This window comes from Corvus hawaiiensis, chromosome 26 (genome assembly GCF_020740725.1).
Source record: "Corvus hawaiiensis isolate bCorHaw1 chromosome 26, bCorHaw1.pri.cur, whole genome shotgun sequence".
Lineage (NCBI taxonomy): Eukaryota > Metazoa > Chordata > Aves > Passeriformes > Corvidae > Corvus > Corvus hawaiiensis.
In genome coordinates this window covers 24,825,735-24,848,557 of record NC_063238.1, presented here as the reverse complement: position 1 = coordinate 24,848,557, position 22,823 = coordinate 24,825,735, and the positions used below count along the sequence as shown (strand labels likewise).

General features: G+C 36.0%; 1 protein-coding gene across 36 annotated transcripts in view; it reads right to left on the bottom strand.

Annotated features, from left to right (window-relative positions):
* RIMS2 (regulating synaptic membrane exocytosis 2) overlaps positions 1-22,823 on the bottom strand; it is a 456,084-nt gene that overhangs the window by 353,417 nt on the left and 79,844 nt on the right. For 26 of the 36 annotated variants that reach the window (XM_048329132.1, XM_048329133.1, XM_048329166.1 and 23 more), the window contains exons 2-3: positions 15,775-15,985; positions 8,410-8,421 (exon numbers count right to left, since the gene is read on the bottom strand). In XM_048329132.1, the coding sequence (XP_048185089.1) occupies positions 8,410-8,421; positions 15,775-15,985 (223 nt within the window). The remainder of the gene's footprint in view (positions 1-8,409; positions 8,422-15,774; positions 15,986-22,823) is intronic. The other 10 variants (XM_048329134.1, XM_048329168.1, XM_048329153.1 and 7 more) reach the window with 1 other exon arrangement.

Below are 22,823 nucleotides of genomic sequence, written 5' to 3'. Positions count from 1 at the left end.
CATTCATAATACTAAATACATCCACAGCATTTTATTAAGCTTTTGGTACAACAGAATTACAGTAGTCTAACATTCTAGGATCATAGCTATTTTATTTCAAAGTCTTTTATAAATAGCCAGTTAAGATAAACAGATGAATAAGCTATAAACCAAAAACAATCATATTAATCTAGAAGGACTCCAGAAACATAAATCATGACCAAAAAATCTTTTGCAACATGGTCAATATTAATAAAGCATTTTCTCTTGAATAAAATATAGCTTGTTAGACATTTTTAATGAGTACTTGAGAATCCATACGCTAAATTTTGAACTAATTTTCACTTTTTGCTATACAACGTTAAGAAAAACGTAAACAATTATGCTCCTCCCAAGTTACTGAGGACAGACATTCACTACATAGAAAGTTTTCTTTGGCTACTCACAATGATGTCGATAACAAATAGAAGCCAAACAAAGATTAGATAAAACCAAAAAAATTAATTTGAAGTAAAATAAGAGGAATTTGCTTCACAACTACAGAGTAAAACAAATTTGTTAAAAAACATGTTATCATCATGGTGTTATAATCTAAAAATTAACTAATATTGAATGCAAAGACACTAGGCAATTGCACACATTGGGAGAAATGGGCATTTGAACCCTATCTTCAATGTAGAGGTTAAACTAGTCTAATCTCTTAGAAAGGTACCATACTTTGCCTACCTAAAACTGTAAGAAATACAAATTGTTAACAGCAATAAAGATCATCTTTCATAATCACATGACCAAGTATCTGAGAGCAAGAACACCTTAATTAAACAGGTCATGACTCTGAAGTTGTGTAGCAATTACACTGAAACTGAAAGATGAACAGGTTAAATGAACACTAGTGATTAACACTGACCAACTTTAAACATTTAAAGATAAATGGGAGGTACATGTATACACAGTAAAAAAAAAATTAGTCAGATACCCACTTAAATTAATAAAGATACATCTGGATTCTCTCAGTATTAAAACATTGTATGGATTTATTTTGTGAAAGCATATTATCCCCAATATCAAACAGAAATCCTTTTAATTTATGTATTTTGTTTACAAACCATTGTTATTTTATTTCTTGCAGATCTAATGCTAAAAAGGGCTTGTGAAGAACATGAAACTAATCCTCAAAAAGCCACAAACAGTAACACACATAAATTGACCGAAATTGAATTAGCTACCTGAAATCCAAGCTTTTCCATAGATCTTCTTGATGCTGAATGAAGGCATCTTTATAATAATTCGAACCAAGGAAATTTTAATTTTTGAATACCCTGTTTATGGTTCATAGGTGACATCCTGTTTAAACACAGGATTTTTTACATGTATTTAAATTTTTCCTTGAATGCACTGAAGTTCAACATCTGCTAAAACTGTCTGCATAAGTGCACTCATACTAAGCTGAATGACTGCCTTGCCTGTGCATACAATATTTTGTATATGAACAGATGCTGGCCATGCGAATTCCTTTTTTCACACAGCAGATTTAAACAGTGAACAGATATGAACCCAGATGCAAGGCCTTTTTCATTTAATTCCCCAACCTACCACTAAACTGTTCCTTGAAGACACTAGCTAAATAAAGCTCTAAGTAAACATTCAAGGGGAAGCAAACACATTGGGAGGTTTGCCGCTTTACTCTATTCCTAGCAATGTCTTCATTATTTATATATATAGGCACTGGTTTCCAGCCACTGACGCTAAATCTAGATAATTAAACATTTATACCATCCCCTGCTGTGCCATAATGTCTAACTGTGTCCAAAGAGTCCTAGGTGTGCTGTTACACACCTGAGACTGAAATGAGGAATTTGCTGAGCTACCTTTGATAAAGGTCTACACCTGGAACTTAATAGCACATGGTAATGTTTCTGAATATTGCAACAGGTGGCAAATAAAACTTACTGCTCAAGAACTGTTTCATCTTCTGGTTCCAGAATTGCTATTTGTAATTGCTCTTGCTCTATTAATTTGAACAAAAGTGAAAATTTTTTGATGTGCTATAGTTTTTATTGTTATAGCAATGTTTCCATACGTGTTTTAAGACAAGATTATTTTAGGAAAGCTTGCAGAAGAATTTCAATAGAAAATTAATCTATTTTGAACAATTTGAAGTTAAAAGATAAATTTCTAGTGCTAGCAGGATGGGAAAAATAGCTAGCAAAACAAAACCTGGTCACTCTAATTTCACCAGACTCTCTAAATCACCTCTAGTGCTTTTCAGAAATTCAGTATCATCTAAAACCAAACCAGCTACCTCTAATTTCTGTACAGTAAAATTACACCACCATTGTGTACATGTAAAGGACAAGGTTTATAGGAAGAACTAGTGTTTTTTACACTGACTGTTGTGGGTGAAAAAAATTATACAAGTTTTTGGGCATATAAACCCTTGCTCATCTAATACAGAAGTACAAATACGACTGTAAAAAGAATTTCAGACTCACTTTCATCGTCAGTTTTCTGTACGTTCTTAAGCAAGAAACATATTGGTGTTCTTTAAGCATGGAGCACAGATAACAAAAGTAAAGTCTCCTTACATCGGATTGAAATAGCTAAGACCATTTTGAAGCTACATTATGTCAAGAAGTTGTTTTATTTTTATTTTCCAACTAACTTTTAAGGAGAAGCTGGAAAAGGAGATTGGCAGTTCCTAGGAAGACCTTCCCCCCTTCCTTGAACACTGTGGAGGGTAAGCCACTGATCTGTGCATGAGAAAATAGGCCAATGGGCATTGCAGTGATGAGGGGAAAAAAAAAAAAGATGAAATCTCACTCCTTCCCCATATCCCCCAACATCTCCAACAGCTCAAAGAAGTTAATGTAAAGTGGGACTATGGACTACAATGCTGTGTAATCTCCCTGTTCTTTGACTGTGATGGCCAACAGACAGTGTATCCTGGAATGACAGTAAGGCCCTAAAAGCTAGCAACACATGGGATCTAATTTAGGGAAAACATTTGTATGCCAATTTAACCATTAACAGGAGATATTTACTATGTATGGTCTTCACCAGATTTCAGGCAAGTTTAAGTCTGTTACTTGCAGATTTAGAAACCTTTGTATACTGACTACATTCTATCTTGTCACATCATGACAGTCTTGAAAACAGTGAAAATAAAGCTGGGTAACATTTTGAGTAGAGGACGTGACTTGATTGCAGGATAATTTTGACAGGCAAAAGGAGCAACCTAGTATTGAAATATGACAAACCAATTTCAACCAAGGTGTTTGTTCACCTTCTGCTACTGGAGGTGCATTCTGTTAGTGATCAAGGAAACAAGAGTGTGGTCTGAACACAGTAAGATAAAGCAGAGCAGCTTAGACAAATGGATATGCGAGAAACAGGATCAGAGAACAGGCTTGGACAAGCGGCCCAAGTGGATGCAGGGAGATCTAAGCTGCCAACTCTCTGAATGACTTTTAGAGATCCCAATCTGAAAGACAATACTCAAGAGCTGAGGAAAATCATTAAGCTTCCCACAGCAAAGAAGTAGCTCAGAAAATGATCCTATAGAATAGCCAGTACAGGAGACTTTTGTCAGAGGTATTCTAAGTATAGGAAAAATTCTATAGTTTTTATGAGTCTCCTTCTAAAAAAGAGGTTTTTTCCAAATTTCATTGATCTGGAAATCAACATATTTCTTTGTTAAAATAAACACACAGAGCATACACAGCCCATGAAAATCTTGATGAGACTCTGAGTGTGTTTCTTCATAAGAAACACAAAATCAGCTTGCGTCAAGTGTCAAGAACAGGGTAAGAGTTTCCCCAAACAGATATTTTCCAATAGCAAGAAGGCAGAGGTAGGAGAAGCAACCTACAGATTCTAAAAATATTTGTCACATTTGTGCAATTCCAGATGAGAAGGTTGTTGAGTGCTGTGAAGGTACAGACCTACAACAGCGATGGTTTAGAAACAATAGGGAATTTGGTAGGGCCCAGGACCTGTTCAGAATGGCAGAAGTAAAATGAGAAAAACTTTCCCTCTTTTTTAAAAAGTGAAATTTTCACAAAAGTGACAAAAAACGTTATCATCAACACATCAACATCTCTCCTGACTGGAATAATAATTTTGATTAATTTGGAACATGGTGAACAAAAACTGGGGAGTAGGAAGTTTTAACTACAGTAAGACAAAGGGATGGAGAAAAATGCCCTGTGATAATTGCTTTTTATCTTTTCTACTGTAATTTTATATAAAATTGCTTTAGGAAAAAAGTATTCTATAAGTTCTTAGTGGAGGTTTCAGAATTGATTTTTAAATACAAGCTATTTGTCTGTGTTGTAAGTATTTCAAAATTAATAACATTAGAAAGGTAGAAGGCTTATTTCAAGGGAAGTGCCAAATATTTTATTTACTTGCACAGGAAATAAAGACAGAATAGAAAGCAATTTCCCTTGCATTGCTCTTCAGGTTTATCCTGTACAAAATTATAAACAGTTTTGGTGAAGGCTTTGATCTGTAGCAGTTTAAAACAGATTCCCTAAAAACAAGTTCCTGAATCCATTGAAAGAGATGAATGAACCGAAAAAGTCTCAGAAGCTCTGAAGGCCATGCCACTGCTGATTTCATGTCACTACAAAACTTGTCACTTGAATACAAACACTTAAAACATATGAACTGATTTATCTAAACCTTAAATGTCCATAACAAAACACTGTGCTGGAATTTCATCAGTTTTAAAAAGCCAGACAATGACCAGCAAGTGAAGGAACCATGTTTTCTCCTGTCAGCTCTTTCCAAAAACCTATTAGTTGTCTCCAGAGTATGAGTGGTTACTTTAAAGCCATGGTCTCAGAGAAAAGGTACAAAGTCTATCATTTCATTTAAATTCAGGATAACATTCAGTAAAAATTTAAAAATTCTACTACATTTTCATTTCCTACTATTTAAAATGAAGATATATTTTTGCCCAAATGGTATTGCATTTCCTAGTTCCTCATCAATTTAATGACACTTTCCATGATTGTCAGTGATATAGTCACACAGTTTCACTATTCTAGCTAATGGTGTTGCTCATTTCAATAAAGTTATATGATTACGAATATAATTGCCAAAATCTAAGTAAAAGGGAGATGATCCTGTGTATCTTTGGTTTTTTTAATCAACTTCATTTTTATCAGCCTTAATTGACTCTGATTTCTCAAAGAAACCTCTACCTCATAGTCACATTTTGACTGAAAAATAGTGACAGAAATACAGGAAATCCTGTAAAATGTACCTTTATTTCTTAAGGAAAAAACATCCAGAAGTTGGAAAAAATTCACACTATTTTTCAGTTTTAAAACATCAACTGCTTCCTTCTCAGATACAATCTAACTCTTTCATTCTTAATATACACTATTCCTTTCTGGCACTACTGAGACACTGGGGTCTCAATTTTGTAAAAGTACTTCTTTATATACCTGACTAATGAAGTCCTGACACATTCATGAGTCATTCCCATGTTCTGTGTGGGAAAAGGCACAGTGAGCTGTAGACTCTGAAGCGGTAATGATACCATAGAACCATAGAATGGTTTGGGTTTGAATGGACCTTTAAAGCTCATCTAGTCCAACCCCCCTGCCATGGGCAGGAATATCTTCAATCAGATTGGGTTGCTCAGAACCCCACTCCATCACCTCTCTTGCCAACCTGCTCCAGCATTTTACCTCAGACAAATTAAAAACCTTCTCTCATATCTAATATAAACCAACCCTCCTTCAGCTGAAAACCATATTCTCTTCTTCCTATTGCAGCAGGCCCTGCCAAAAATGTTTGTCCTCATCTTTCTTATAGGACCCCTTTAGGTGCTAGAAGGCTGCTATAAGGTCTCCCCAGAGTCTTCTCTTGGGATTGTTCAGCCTGAAGAATTGTCTCAGTCTTTCCTCATAGGAGAGGTGTTCCATTCCTCTGATCACCTTGGTGGCCACCTCTGGACTCACTTCAAGTTCGTGTGCTGAGGACCCCAGGGCTGGGTGCAGCACTCCAAGTACGGTGTCACAAGTGGAGTAGAAAGACATGTGGTATAAGTTCCCTTCTGTGCATGTTTAATGGTACAACATTCAAACATAGTCAGGATCCTTGTCTAACTCCATTGCGCACCACCATTAATAGCACCAGTAAACTGCTGTATGGTTGTCCCAATTATTCAACTCCATGTGCAGTCCGAGCTTTTCCCTGCAATCTTAATCTTTATCAAAATATGTAACAAGATTTCTAGAGGGGACACACTAAAACATGTTTCTAACTCTTTACAGACCTGATGCTTTGAATATACCTCATTTTCCAAATCCATGTTTTTTAATTGAGTCAACAAACCATCAACAGTCACCAAGTATCTATAGCTTTATCTAGAAGCATTTTCTATTGAACTTGCCAGTCTGTGGTTACAAAATACAGAATAAGCCTCCTAAGAAATATTGGAATTCAGACCTTCTGCACTAACACTAGAAAATGAAGGATAAAAAATAATATTAAGGCTTCACTAGGTGTGTTAATCTACTGGTAAATGCTGTACCATACAAAAAAATACTGCTTATATTGAAGTACCTATTTTGATGGTATCTTCATTCAATACACCAGGGCTCTTAACCTTACAGTTACTACTAAAACATAAAGAAAACTACCACTGCTGTTCTTTCTTCACAATGTCTGTAGTTGAGAAAAAGCTGACTCAATATATTTGTTGGTTCTTCTGCCTTCATAACTTCTAAATCATCTATTTCAAAATCAGCAGAAATAGACATTACATAAAGTAGCAACTTGAGCCATTGCCCTTATTCATGGAAAAATCTAACTAGTTGACTAGCTAGGGAAATTCCGGTCCCTTCTCTCCTTAACACATGTACACGGTAAAGCTAAATAATAATATAACTTTGTTACTGTGGCCTCCTTCACAAGTTTTTTTTAATTTTATTTTGCAGGTGAATTTAGTAATTGACATGGCTCCAACATAGATGGTATCACATACATCAGTTGTTGGACTGACTGTGGGAATAAATACTGTTAGCACACATCAATTACTTGCAAAATGATACAGAAAGGGTACATTCTTCAAGGAGAAAATTGCTCTTTTTTTTCATCTACTTTTTGTAATCGACAGCTACCTCTGTATTCTACTAACTAGTGTTACTTCACAGCTTTTGAACTTTCACAGCCTTTTAACTGTGGAAAAACTGTGATGATGTAGGCCAAAAGAAAGCTGTGTACCCTCTAACAGACTGGGGCACCAGTGTATGGCCCATCTCAAGCGTCACTTGCCCGCTACTAAAGATATATCCTAAATGGTAACAACAGCACATGGCTTAAAACTTGTGTGTGAGGCAAAGTATTTCTGAACCATAGGTGCAAGTTAAATGTGAGCCTTGACACTTCTACCAGTAAGAAAAAATTACATTTTATTATAGAACAAGCCATTCTCTGTATACATTAACTAAAATTATATGAACGCTGAAGAATTTCTTTACTCCATCTCATACAGGAACTTATTTGCCAAGCACTACAGGGCAAATTGCTTTTGCAATTTTAGTTCTTTAGAATACAGCAGAGAGTTTCATGGAAGAACAGCTTTACGCCAGCTCAAGTAGTTTTCTCAATTCTGTTGTTTTAAAACAATTACACTAATTCGGTAAAATATTGAAACATATCCAGGCTTATTCCCAAATTCAGATTTACACTACCATTTTTAAATATTGCTAAAATAAAAGACTAAAATATTTACTCTGCGTGTAATGTTATCAAGACAAACAATGTCAGTGACATGCATAACGTTTAACATTATTTCAACATTATGCTGAATACAATATGTGCACTGTATTTTAGGAAAGCCTACAAACCAGTTTAGAAAATAATTTATATTAGTGGATAACTCTATGACATTGCTGGCATATTCCTAATATTTAGGATAAATATGTTTTCTTAATATTTACTGGTATCTAATTGTATTGTCATTGAAAATCAGAACCATGCCAAAAAAATTACAACCTAAAATGTTGAGAGAATACATATCAGTGATACAGAGTGGAAAAATCATAATAATCACTTTATGACATTTCTACAATAATACAAATGAATTTTATCAAAGAAACAACTATGACACAAATGACATTTAACTTTTTTAAGCTGTGCACATATCATATTGCAAAAGCAAAGGAAAGGCAGGGGCATGCTCACAAAAGCTGCAGAGAGGAAGATCATGCATACTGTTCACAACTCACAGATCATTAGTAAGCTATTTGAAAAACAGGTAAGCCTTTTATGCCAAGCATTGCTTTCATTTTAATGACAGTAATTCCCCTTGCCTTCAGTAGGAATTACACCTGTGTAAATGAGAGCAAATGTAGGGCAGGAAGTAAGTCTACCATAAAAGAAAAGAACTTTAAACAGAAAAAAGGCTCTAACCACTTTGTCCTCCTGGAGTTCATATCCACGAAAGCAAGAAAGAAAGGATAGGGGAAAAAAAAAATATACAAGGAAAGAGTCACTTCCATGTTGAAAGCAAGTAGTAGAATTTTTTAGTAAGATAAATAAATAAATATCAAAGGAAGTAATATATATCTTTCTTATTTTCCCTAATGGTGAAGGATATATAGTGAAAGTAAGTAATTTTAATCATTTTCATAATCCTTTCATGAGTGAAATTGAGACTATCTAATACATTTTAAAAATTGTACAAAAAATGCACAAAAGAAATTATTTTCATAAAAATAATTTGGGAGTCATGTCTGAATTATCTTCACCAAAAAATGGGTCATCTCATCGAAAGGATGCAGCATTTAACTCATACCTTGGACCCCAGTATTGCAAATCATTAGCATTCATCAATGCTTTGCACTTGCAAAGAGTTCAGTGAAATTAAGAATGTTTGATTACTATAGACAAACAGAGGGTATTCAAAAATGGCAAAACTGCATGTTAGCCACTCAGCAGATCTTTAAAATCCTGGAGTTATAAAGGACAAGGAGACAGAGTTTCTCACAAGTGTTCACTGCATGTCATGCCAGGTCTATAACACGTATACTTTCTTTTTCATACCCATCAGTATTAAATACAAACATTCCTATTGGTTATCTTCCTTGAAGAAATTGTCTTTTTAGCTGTCTAAAACTGTAAATGGAATAATACTTCATAAAAAAATATTCAAAATGTTTTCAGTCAAAAATATTCCCCATTTTGGTGAATGAAGAATGATGATTTTTATCTGGTATTTTAATTTCACATGCCAATACAGAGACTAAATCTAGGCACTTGATTAAGCATTGGCTGTGCTGGGAATACAACTGCTTACCAAAAAAGGGTGACAATTAATTTTATAGATTTACTGTTCCGGTACCTGTATGACATGTAACTTTAAAACATGTAACTTATAGAAGGCTTAGGTTCCCTCAATCTTAATGTTACAAACAAACAGGAGAGAATACAACAAAGGCCAACAAGACAGTCAGGCAATAAAACACAATATACAAGGAGAAGCTGAGGAAGATAGCCTTGTTTAGCCTAAAGAAGGCTGGGGTAGGGAAGGATGTGGGAAGAGGGGAACTACTTGCCTTCCTTGACTATTTGAAGTTCAGCTATAGGAAACACAAAGACAGAATTTTCTTCAAGATGCACAGGTAATAAACAAAATGCAACAATTAAGGGATTGTACTGCATGTAAGAAAAAAGAAAATCACAAGAGTTGTTAATCATTGAAAGAGGTTGTCCAATGGGGTTAGGGATTCTCTCTCCCAGGAGGTTTTTACAATTCAGTTGAACAAGGTTCTAAAAATCTCATCTGACTTTGAAGTTAATCCTGCATGGAGCAGGAGATTAGTCTAGAAAACCTCCGCAGGTCGGATCTGACCCAATTTATTGTATGATCCTATGTTCAGTGGCAAAAGATTAAAGTATTTTCAAAGATGTTATGGGTTTTAGCAGTATTCTCAGTTACACAACTAGTAAATAGCATGGGAAGCTATGTAAATCACAGGACACCCATGCATTATCACTCTCTGTGCAGAGACATGTTTTTCTGCTCAGTACCAGGTGGTGTCGTACTTTCCTAGCATGGTTTCCTGTCCCACTGAAGTAAGAAAAACAGTAGTACTCAGAGACATTTTATATGGAAACATCCAGAGCCTTGATTTCTCATCCTCACCTCTGAAGAAATACACTCTGCTATCCAAGAGGATTACAATCCATAAGCATAACTCAAAATCCTGTGATTCATACTTTGATCATAATAGTAACCAAGACTTGATTCACACAATCAACCTATGCCAAATAACATCCAGGATGAAGAACCTCTTTTCAGAAGCAAGCTACCAAATATAAAGATATGTGAAGTTCAAGACAAGCCATCACACTTTACCAAACACCTAAGACTGTCTCCAGCCTCTCAGCTTCCTCCACACACTGTCAAACATTCTTCAGTTCGTAGCAATACACTGCAAACAATAATATTACTGATGATATGAAAGACAGCCCAGCCAGGCATTTCAATAGCAAAGACATTAGAGAAATCATTCAACTCAGTTTTCAAAAAACTGATACTAAAAAAGCAACATATCAGTCTGATTTCAGTGGTATTTGTCCTGCTCCACATGAAAATGCAGGTATATTTTAACAGTGGTTTTAAGGAGAAAGGCCTTATCTCCATGAGTATTCAGACACACAAAAATGTTAGCAAAATTAGTGGAATTCCATCCTATACTCAAAATAAAACTAGAATGAATCAGTATCTATCCCTTATCCTTTTTTAAAACGTCTGTCACAAGGTCAATCTGGCATCTGACAGCATGAGTCAAAGCTACTCTTCAAGACTGTACATTTCTCACCTTTATTGCCTAAAATTATGAGTCTGGGTAAAATTGTGAGTTGTTCACTGTATCAGGATCAGAATAACCTCTAAGGTTTATGAAAGCTTTAAAGTAGTAAGAGTTCAAACATGTAGCCTCTGTTGAAATTGAGACCATCACTTGCTGTTTATTGAGATCAAAAGAGCTATCAAAGGTAAATAGTTTCAAATAAATAAAATTCATAACAGAAATAGTTTGTGCAATTGTCATTTGAAGGGACTGATCATATCCACATAGCTTGTATTAAAACCACAGAGGGTTTTTGAACAATCAAGAGAATCCAAAGTATCAATACAGAAATGCAGATTCTGAGTATCAGTTCTGCTAGGCATTAGTTTGCAAGCAAAGTTTACAGACTTGAAAGGAGCAATATCTCCTGGTTCAAAATGGCAGTTGTGGCAAGGTTTTTACTCTTAGTACTAAATGAAGCAATTTGAAGAAAAGTTTTGCTGAAGGGTTATTCTGGGACAGCACTACTTCTATACTGACCTGGCAGAGGCAGGGTCAGCAGCTTGGCCAGGGCCAGGAGAAGGCACAAAGGGTGGCATGAGGCAGGTCATACTCCCACCTGCAGACCTGTGTCCCACAACAGGCACCCAAGGGGAACCCAAGGACAGGGCCCACGGTCAGCAAAGAATCCAGGTCCCCAGCAAGGTCCATGGTGATGAGGTAGAGCTGAGGCAATCCAGGAAACCAAGCCTACAGATTAGGCTCAGCTCAGGTAGTGGCATGGCTGAGGCAGGGACCAAGCCTGAGCACCCAAGCAGCTCCCAGGCAAAGAACTGGAGCTCCCAAGGGGGCTTATTGCAAACCATCCTCACACATCTCTGTCCCCAGGGCTGATCCCAGGTTACAGCTGCACCACATCAGAGAAGACAAACTCCACTGGGAAAGGAGTGGGGAAAACTACTAAGGACCATGATGTATACTAGCTGAACTGTAGTCCTGGTAAGTTTGGGTATAACTTTCAAAAGAATAAAGAGGTTGATCACCTCAAATACAATGGGGGGGTTTGATCATTTTAAAATGATCATCATTTAGAGATGTCTTAAATGTCATAGATGTTCCTATGGCATTAACATTGTTTCAGTATAATCAGGACCAAATTTAAGAGTGGAAGTCTTCAACATACTTGATAATACAAATTCTATTCTATCCATGGGGATATTGAGATGTGAAATTCATCCTAATGAGAACTTTTACACCTTCCAATTGTGAATTCACAACTTCTGAATAAGAGATTGTCTTTGGAATAATTTACTGCTGACTTTCCTTTTTTGCAGAGATACTTGCTCTCCAGAGAGATGAATACAGTTGTAGGTTATCAGTTTTTACAGGTGTGACGTGGATTAAACTGAAAAGAAAAACCACACAAATGGTTTAGAGGAATCCTTTCCTCATGTTTACAGTGTTATGAGTCTTTTGTAGAGAAATGCAAAGTCAAAGCATATCTCCTAAAGACCAATTTATTTGTATACAATAACAAATCAAGGAGTTTATACCAAATCCTAGTGACTTAGAAAACTTGATTGTGACAGACTAAGTCTTCAGTGCTTGCTAATTCTCAACAGAATGAAATGGATTATGCATTAGCACAAGTATGCTACAGTTTTGTGTTGCAACTCCATGCAGATGAACACATTGCAAGTCCTGCAATTAGAATCATTCAGCAAAAGGAACTTGATTTTTTTTAAAAATCAAACAGCCCCAGGGAAATAATCAGAATGCAAAGCTTTCACTGAACCATGGGAACTGAGAGAAGTTCCCTACTTACACCTTACGTGTTTCCCATGTTGTTGGGTCTTATAAAACAACTGAAAATCTCTCGCTTTTGTTCTTCAAAGACAAGGAAGGAAGGAAGTTTCAGTGGCCCCAAGTGTTAGTAAGTTGCCAAATACCCTGCAAGTAGGTATTCAGCATGCATTAAGTTAACTTTTCAGACAAGCATTTTTTCCTTTCTGTACAAGTGAAAGGTTGGTTTAGTGAACTGGCATTCTGAGGTGCTAAAATTTATATTTGCTGCACACAATGTTGTATCAACCTGGCAGCTGTATTTTTCCAACATTTTAGCATTTAGATTCCTCACCTGCATAAAGCTCATTCTGCTGTCTACTGACTCATTCAATATTCATTCCCCTATATAAATCAGTATATTCTTTTAAAAAAAAGAACAGGAGTATATTTTATATATCAGTGGTACTCTTACTGCTAAGAACGATTACTGCTTGCTCTCACAGGATTTATTATTTCAGTTTTAATCAATCTGAAACTTTTCATAAACATAAAAGATGACTGTTCAAGGTTTTTTACTCCCTTGAAATTTAAGTCCCCATTCTAGCTAAATACTCCATTCACCCAGCTAATAAATTGTACAGAAGCAAAAGTGCCACCATTATAATTTTTATTTGTTTGAGCTAGAAGGAACTCCCACATAATGATAATTTTTGTGCAGCTTGAACTGAATGCTAATGCCTATACATTTCAGGCACTTTAATGAGACTGAAAAAGGAATAAATCATCCAAACATTTTGAGAATCCTAATCTAATGATCTGACAACAGTCAAAACATTTCCACTCCCTGCTCCTACTCATGGCCATGAACCTTGTAAGCAGTAGTCAGCCCTGAGACCTTTGAAAGAAGAGTGTTCTTTGCAATTGTCCATCACCTGAAGTGCATGCTGCTAATACTGGTCTGTACTAAAAAATTTAGTAGCAGAATCTGGAGTAAAAGGCAGGAGTTTATCTTGAAACTTGGTATTATGAAGATTTCAAACAGATCCATCAAAGAACATTTCAGACAGTGAAATTGAAATTATCACCTTATATAAGGTCCAAAGCAGACATATATATATAAAATATATATATAATGTGTCAAAAAATGTCTACAAAGACCTAAAAAAGCAAAGTTAAAACAGGAAGTTATTAGAAGTCATCCTTCAAGAAGCTGAAGTAGTATCCAGAAAAGAAAAGATATAAGAATGAATTCTGGTAAATTCTGGTAAACCAAAAGAGTTTTAATAGCATAATCTGTGTAGGCATAAAAGAGATCATAAACAGGAGACTGCCACAGTCTTTCTGAATCAGATATTTTTTATTCATATTCACAGTGATTAGGAAGGTACTTACTCTAGAATATTATTTTATGCAGAATAAACTGGAGCATATACTTTGAACTGATCTTTCAGAAAGAGAAGCTATAAAGTGAGTCAACAAAAAAAAAATAAAAATTTTTTTCATGAGATGATAGTGTAAAGCATCTCCAGTCTAAAATAATTATTAACTGTGATACAGTCTCATTGATAAGAAGTATAAAAGTTGGCAAAAATACCAAGATATTTTTAAGGAGTTTCAACATTATATCAATTGAAGAATAGAAAAGTGAGTCTGACATCCACATTGGACAGATTTTTAGAAACCCAAATACAGAATAAAATTAGCAAGCAGATTGATAAATTGTGATAAAGTCTGGAAAAATTAGAATGGCTTTAGTAGCAGGAACACGTCTGTTACATGTACTAGAATTCTTTCAAGTAGTCACAGAGAAAGTGAGAAAAAGGGACTTATTCCTACTGCTCATTTGGGATTACAGGCTTTTAAAGAATCTCAGCTGCCATGGAATAGGAATAAATTCATCCATGAGAAAACTTAATTAATGAAAGGACAAGAAGAAAAAGACAGGAATAAATGGTCAGGGTTTCTTTAAGGGAAAGTTATCACCAGCGAAGCCTGACAGGAAATCAGTCTAGAGATACTCGGTTCAGCATATTCATAAACTATCTAGAATAAAAATGAACAAGGTGCAGGAAAGCCTCACACTAAATTAGCAACAGCAGTAGAAAAAATGCCAGCTGAGAAGAGTTGCAGAACAGTCTCAGACTGAATAGAGAAGTGGGCTTACTGAAAGACAGATGTAGATTAGACAGTAAGAAAAGCAGTCTGTGGTGAGCATGGTGAAGCACTGGAACAAATTATCTAAGAGGCTACGGAAGAATCTCATTGGAAATCTGTCAAGAGAAGTCAGACTTATATCTGTCAAGTTCAGATGATCCATGCCAAGGAGAATTTAAACGGTGTATCAGAATGTTTCACTAGGAAATGAAGCATTCTTCCTAATGCTAATTCTTTTCTACAAAAGACTAGCATAATACTTCTTGAATATTGTCACACGTCTTCTACAGGTATCTGTCAGATTCTGAGAAAGATTCTGTGTATCAGATCTGAACATTTTATCTAAAATGTTGAGTAAAATGATCTCAGAAGGGTTTTCTGTGATTACATCAGTTGTGCTGAATTTTTTACTCTATCATTCAGGTTTTTTAAGAAATCAGATTGCTGGTTTACCACTTGTTATACAATAAACACCAGCATATACTAGTTGTAATATATGTTAGTGCATTTAATTATTTTCCAGAAATAGGTTAATATTTGCATGTGTATGCATATATAAATAAGCATAATATGTGTGCATATGTATAAGAGATAATAAATATTTAAAAGCACTGTATTATATTACATATAATATTCTAACAGTAATTTTACAATAATCTTGTACAGATGAGCCTGGGCAAGCAGAAAAGAAACAAATCCTTGCTCTACTTTGTAACAACTGATGTCTCAATATTAGCATCACTAGATCACTAGATATACTTCTGTTTCTCAAATAGAGTCTCATCCTCCAATCAAAGAAATGTACTTGCATGAGTCTGTTAGTCAAAAAATGGTATGTATTAACTTAAAAGCCATAATCATAAATTCATATGCAATTGGAAATTACATGAAATGAGGCCAGATCTCTTAGAAGGCCCTGAAGTAGATATTGTCTCCTTAAAGGAAATCTGTTTCAGTAGTTATGTGATTCGGATTCATAAGCAATGCATAAGAGATACTGAGTTTAGGAGAAGCTTGCTGTTAAACTCTCGTAACTCCATACCTTATTTGAGCGCAGAGACACTCTTCCTCCGCAGCGCGCACAGAATTTAGTTTGGCAATATGAACAGTTATGGCCACAGCCATCAGCAAATTTTGTTTTGTGGCAGATGCCACAGGTTGGGGCATCACCCTTCTGCTCCTGGTGCTGCTGTGATTCTTCACCCATCTTCTTCACTTGCTCCTTATACATCTCAAACTGCTGATGTAATTTTCTGCAGAAGAGAAGAGATCATTAGCTGTTGATTTACCTTTGCCCACGAATACTTCACAGTCACTAAACTGCAGTAACTTTTTACAAATCATAGAGAAATACGGTAGTAAAGCAAATATATTTAATTTATGATGCTCCAGAAGTGTTACATTCAAGAATTACCTCTTTTTCATTATAACTAAACTCTAGGAGGAAGCTCAACACTGGTAACATTCAGCTAAGAGTCCAACTGTTACAAAGAGATGTAACTTTGCTTTAGGATGGGACCAGCTGTTTGCTACAAATACAACAGCTGGAAACACGGATAAGTGATCCAAGAGCCCATGGTACTAAATAATAAACTGGCTAAGAGGAGGAAAAAAATCTAATTCATTCTTTAAAGTGTACTTTTACCAAATTCCACCAGACATGCAAATATCTTTTCTTGATCTAGCTTATCTTCATTTATCTAAAAATACTGCACAGAATAATGATTCCAAAATGCTCTTTCTGACTTTTCAATCACTGATTTTAAGCCTATAAGTTACCTCATCTTAACAAGTCATTATAAGTCATTTAAGCCATTTGTATCATTGGATAGAACTGTCATCTCATGAAATGTAAAGTAGAAGACTACCTTAGGTGTAAAATCCAGGAAAAATTGCTTAAGATACACACACACACATTTACCATCTATTTCCAGAACTAGAAACACATGCAGTCAGTGGCCATCAGTGTACAAAACTGTGATGAATCTTTCAGTCATGTTAATTCATCCATATTTCTGAGCCTACAATCATCAGACCTCCTTAGATGATAATGAGAAGTGTCTCATTGTGACCAAACCTACAGATGCATTTCATGGTCTATAACGACAATTTTTTTTCTCACAAGCCCTGTTTCTGAAGGTAAATTTTGTCATGGGAAATTTAATTTTCATTGTAAAAAGCCATAATATTTTAGCTTTTGCAGATTCTGAAAAAGATGGGAAGGGTGACATAGCATATCATGAGAGTTTCAAACACATTGAGAAAAAAAAAAAGAACTTTGACTTCTCTCTTTTTTTTTTTTATTCTTGTGATTAAAAGGGGTTTGAGCAGTGATATTTAAATTCCTAGCATGGAATTCAACTTACCTAATTTTTCCAACAGAGATTGTAAAGTTTAGTAAATAAAAAGATATTAATCTAATTTAAACAGATTTTTTTAGTTCCTTGAATAAGCTCATGCAAAACCCAAAAAATTAAGCACTTTTTATGAAACATTAAAAAGATAACATAAGACAAAAAATAAAATTTCAAAAGGCATTTATTTTTCCTTAGAATTATTCTTCTTGAGAATCTTGAGATTAAGTTAATAAAAAACACACATGAATCATAAGATAGAGCAAAAAATAACCTCCTAGAAAACAACTAAATCCAGGAGACAAACTTCCTGAAGCATAAATAAATCCTTTATATAGATCACATATAAATCAATGATGCAAAGCTACTTCATCAGAATTTTCAGAGGCACCTACCAAAACAAAAATTCCATGAGTCAGTTAAAAATTAAACTGTTATTTACTGTGTATATTCACATTTATGGCAAGAATTGTTGGGATTTACCTTGTTTTTCAGGAAAACTCTGCTAAGAATGTACTTTACATTACACCACAGAGGAATTGTAGGAACAAGCAGGCAGCTCCCTCTCTCCACCAGGCAAGACAGAAGGCTGGAGTCATCCCTCTCCTCTGTACTGACCTGTTGCCTGAGCTCTCAGCTGCCACTTACCCTTTCCCAGGAAGAGGGAAAGAGGGAAAGAGGGAAAGAGGGAAAGAGGGAAAGAGGGAAAGAGGGAAAGAGGGAAAGAGGAAAAGAGGAAAAGAGGAAAAGAGGGTTGCTTCATTTGCTTATGTGTCATTTTTCTAGTGTACCTGCTCTTGTCACTTCAAGACCAATCCTGAGTCCATGGGCTGTCCTCAGGCCCAGCAGGGTGGACTCTCACCAGAAGTGGCTCCCTTTTCCCTCACTTTCAGCCCTTTCTCACCTGCACCAGCCTTCTGGCCTGCAGCAGAGCAGGGAGAGGGGGCTCGTCTGAGGCCTCTGTGGGAGGGATGGGAGAGCTGGCACTGCCCTAAAATCCATTTGGGCAGTCAGGAATAAGGGGCTTCCTCTGCCTTCTCCCTTCTTCAAAAGAGCTCACTGTTGAGTGCTCTTTGTTGAATGGGGCAGGACATGAGTTACTAATAAGCAAGAGCTGAATGAAGTTGAAAACAAAATTTGGAAATCTGGAAACCTGGCACATTTCAGCATTTTACACTAACACTATATAATTGCTAGTCAGTAGTCTGGCCTTTTTCCATCAATAACACATGTAATCTCTGAGACCTTGCCTGCCTTTTAATTTCGCTTAACATTGCATTCTTCATTTAAAGCACATTATCTATGCTGAACTCCAAGTTTATTTTTAGGCTGCATACAGTTTTGTGGCTTCCTTATAATCTACGGCCTTTGTTTGTATGATTATTTGCTTACCAGTCTCACTGATGCATAAAAAGCACAAGGCTTTTGCCAAATCTTAAGCCTCATGTACTGAAATAATTTCACTTGTGTTTCCTCCTGGGCACAAGAATCTATGTAAAGGTCATAACTTTTCCTTTAAAGTATAAACTTTGCAAGGTTATACAGAGTAGTTTTCCAAAATCCTTGCTCTACTAGGAAACAACTTATCATCTGCCAAAAATGTTCATTATTACATCTTCTTCGGTTCGAGAAAAATATTACATGTATTGATAGCTGTCAGAAAAAATTAAACAGAGAAGACAAGAATCTATGAAATACTCAGTTAGACACAATATGTGTTCTGTTTACTAAGCAGAACCACCTGAGATGAATATGTATACTTGAAACAAAATACAAAGTATTCCTTTTAGGAAGTTCATTTTAAAAATTTTTATCTATTTTGTAGATAAATAATTATTTTTTTATCATCTAGCCTGCACATATTTAAGCCAAAATTTAAGCCAAAACCACACAGCAATAATTAGGTGTTTAGAACAGCACAGTATCTGAAACACATTTAGCAAAAACTGTGTAACATATACTTTTCAGAAAACAAAATGCAAAATGAAATTCCATTCTGTTCAAGCTGTCTGCACTAATCTTTCTACTCAGAACTTAGCTGCCTGAGGTGCTCAGGAGTTCATTAGAAGGGAAATTAAAGTAACCAGTACCAAGGCAAACTTCAGAGCCTGAAACTGAACTCAAGTATCTCAAAACTTTCCAGTCCCTATGTCCAGTGAGTTACTCTGTTAATGCAAGAGGTCAAGAGCCATGCAGGATTAATAGAACAGTTTGGGTTGGAATAGACCTTTATGATCATTGAGTCCAACTGTTAACCCAGCACTGCCAAGTTCACTGCTGAACTACGACCCCAAATGGCACATCCACTCGTCTTTTAAATACCTCCAGGGATGGTGACTCAAACACTTCCCTGAACAGCCTGTTCCAGCGCTTGAAAACTCTTCATGAAGAATTTTCTCTTAATATCCAATATAAACCTCCCCTGGTGCAACTACAGGCCATTTCCTCTCATCCAATCACTTCTTACTTGAGAGAAGAGCCTTAGCCACACCTGGCTATAGCCTCCTTTCAGGCAGTTGTAGAGAGCGATAGGGTCACCCCTGAGCTTCTTTTTCTCCAGGCTAAACACCCCCAGCTCCCTCAGCTGCTCCTCATGGGACTTGTGCTCCAGACCATTCACCAAATTCGTTGCTCTTCTCTGGACACACTTCAGCACCTCAATGTCTTTCTTGTAGTGAAAAAATGGGTTCCGTGTAAGAGTTGCATTTCAGGTCAAAATGTTTACCCATAATGAAAAGCCTTATTTTTAGGCATGATAGGGATTTTATTTTTGTTTGTAAATCCAGATAATTATGAAACCATAATTAACAGATCGTTTAAGTAGAAAACTCAGCAATGCATATCCATAACCCTTATATATGCAGTGGCCTCTACAGCACATGCCATCTATCTGTACAGATGCAAAGTCTCACTCCTTTACTACATTTGTTTCAAAAATACAAGTCTATACTTTAACAACGGCTATAAATTTTAAAGGAAAAGGAGAAGTTGGCATGAGTTTATGCAAATACCTAATGATAATGAAAATTTAGTCTGGAAAATTGATAATCAAGTTCTGCTCTTGTGAGAACCAGTTCCCTGAATCACACTTGTATCTGCTGGAAGTAACAGTGGTGAAGTTGAGACTTATATGACCAGTCAAGCTTTTTTTTTAAAAACAACATATCCAAGATAACTTCATAGAGGACTTCTCAGAGTGAAAAGCAACTGTTTGTAAGGACTTGGATTGCTCTGTCAACATCAAGAAGTAGTTTCTATTGGAATACTTGCTTTGTTCTGGAACGGAGTTAATTTAATTCTGCTTTTCCTGATTGCCCATACCTTTCCAGAAATTCAATATAAGTCAAAAAGCAGCAAACTGTGAGTCCCTCATGATCCATGCCAAAGGCAAGGAAAGCAAGTTTATTACTGAAATTTTATTATTGTACAGAAGTTTTTATTTTCTCCTCCCCTCCAGGGAGAAGAAAAAGCTTTCAGCATTTTAACAAAACTAAAAAAAAATTATGGACAAGAAGTTCTGAAACTATACCTGCCTTCCAAAAGTTCACATAAATGTTTCTGAAATTTCCAAATCTGCTTAAAATCTATCATTAGAAGGGCAACTGCTAGGAAAGAATCCAGGATGTTTAGGTCAGATGTTAGTGTAGAAGCCGCTTCTCATTTCCTGGCTACACTTCTCTCAAAGTTTTATCACAGACATAGCCCTTGCCTCATTTCCTATTCCCAGGCACGGAGCATAGATGTGGCTTTAATCCAGGCTTCAAAAGGAGTTTGTTCACTTTCAGTTCTGCCAAGTCTATTCATTTAACAATTTTTCTGCTGGTGGCAATCACTATCTGGTAGCATATGACATTCTCTTCTGTACTATACACTTGAAGTTCTTCCTTTTACAATAGTGCCAGCTAACCTGCCACTGAGTACACCCACTTCTTAATGGATACTATTCTTATATATATAACCCCATGTGTTGGTAGAGGCTGGGAAACAGCAGGCTGAAAAGCAGTTCTGCTGATAAGAACCCCCTGATAAAAACCCCTGGTGGAAACCAGGCAATGAGCCAGTGGTGTGTGCGCTCACATTACAAATTGGACAAATTACGTATGGGTCCATATTAGCAAGAGTATGAGCAGCATCAAGGGAAGTTATTTATTGCCTTTGACTGGCACTGTCAAGGCTGCACCTGGACTATTGTGCACAGGTTGGTGTCTGCCTGTTGATGATGGACGTTGACAAATTGGACACATTTGTCAAGCCCAGTTTGTCAACAACAACAAAAAAATGATTATGTCTTTGCTCAATCCAGTGAAGAGGAATGGACTAAGAAGTGATCTAAAATCTGTCTGAAACTAGCTATCTAATCTAAATGTTACCTGAAAAGGAAAATTACAGAGCCAAATTCTTCCTGGTATCCAAATCAAGGAGCAAAAGGCACTAAAATGTCACTTCATGAGGAAGTTCAGGCTGAGCATTAGGAGAAGCAAGTTCATTTGGAAGGCAATGCAGCACTGAAAAAAGTTGTCTCAAGACACTGTAGGATCACTATGCTTGGAGCTTTTCAAAACTTGCCCAGATAGAGCTCCAGTTGTCTTAACTGAGTCATGGCAACAACCATGCTTTGAGTGGGAGGTCAGTTCAGAGACGCTCTTTAAAGAGCATTTCTATTGTTATGTAATTGGAAAGGGCTTTATGGAATCAGACAAGAGAGACGAAGTATAAACCCAAGCAGAATCATAAGGAAAAATATTCAACAACTATTTGGCTTAGCAGTGCTGAAAAGAAAAAAAGTGACCACTTTTACTGACAGAAAAAAACCCAGGTCTTTATAAATTACTGTGAGAATAGCTAACTCTCTCAAAGTCTTACCAATGAACTCACATTTGCTTTCAACTCTGTGTAGTGCAAAGGGCAGAAAAACCTTGAGTTTATGCTTTGATACGGATATGTAGAGGCAGAAAAATAGAAATTCAAAAAAAACGACAAAACAATGTTCAGCAATGCAAAATAGAACTTTCTTAATTGAAAAATTATGATTTTTCCAATATTCAATTGAAATGAGAAAGGGCATCACACAAAACTTCTCTTCAGAAGACCATGATTCTGCTTTAAGTCTACCAGATAAAGAAAAATTATTAAGTAACCAAAGACTCAAATGTAACTTGAAACAAAAAACTCACATCCAATTCTATTTGAAACTAATGGGTTATCATACCCAGGCAGATAACACAACTAGAGTATTAAAGCCAGTCACAATTCAGACTTTTCAGCTTTCAAGTCAGTGAAAATGAAATATTGACAGAAAGTAGAAGTGAGCAGAGATCTCTACAAACATTTGCTCAATTCACAGCACTTTAACTTTCTTGCTGGCAAAATCTCGACTGCCTCATTGGAATTGACATACTATTTCTAACTGTCTGCTTTCCTCAAATAAAAATTAACTATTTTCTTCTGTCAGTAGGTTTAACTTCAGGGGCACCTATCTAAGTGAAATGTCTAAGCATAGACTTGAGATTGAAAAAATACATTCAGAGAATGCAAATTGAAAGGGCTTAAAAAATGCAACTGTAGAGTAAAAATGCTAGTTTTTAATCTATGCCCTGGAATTTACAAAAACTAGGAGAAATCCAAGATATTGAAAAGAGCTAGTCAGAGGCACTTACTTTGATTCCTGCTGAAAGTACCAGTTTTACCTAAATTTTCACAAACTTTTCCTTTTAAAACAGAAAGATACCATAAAATC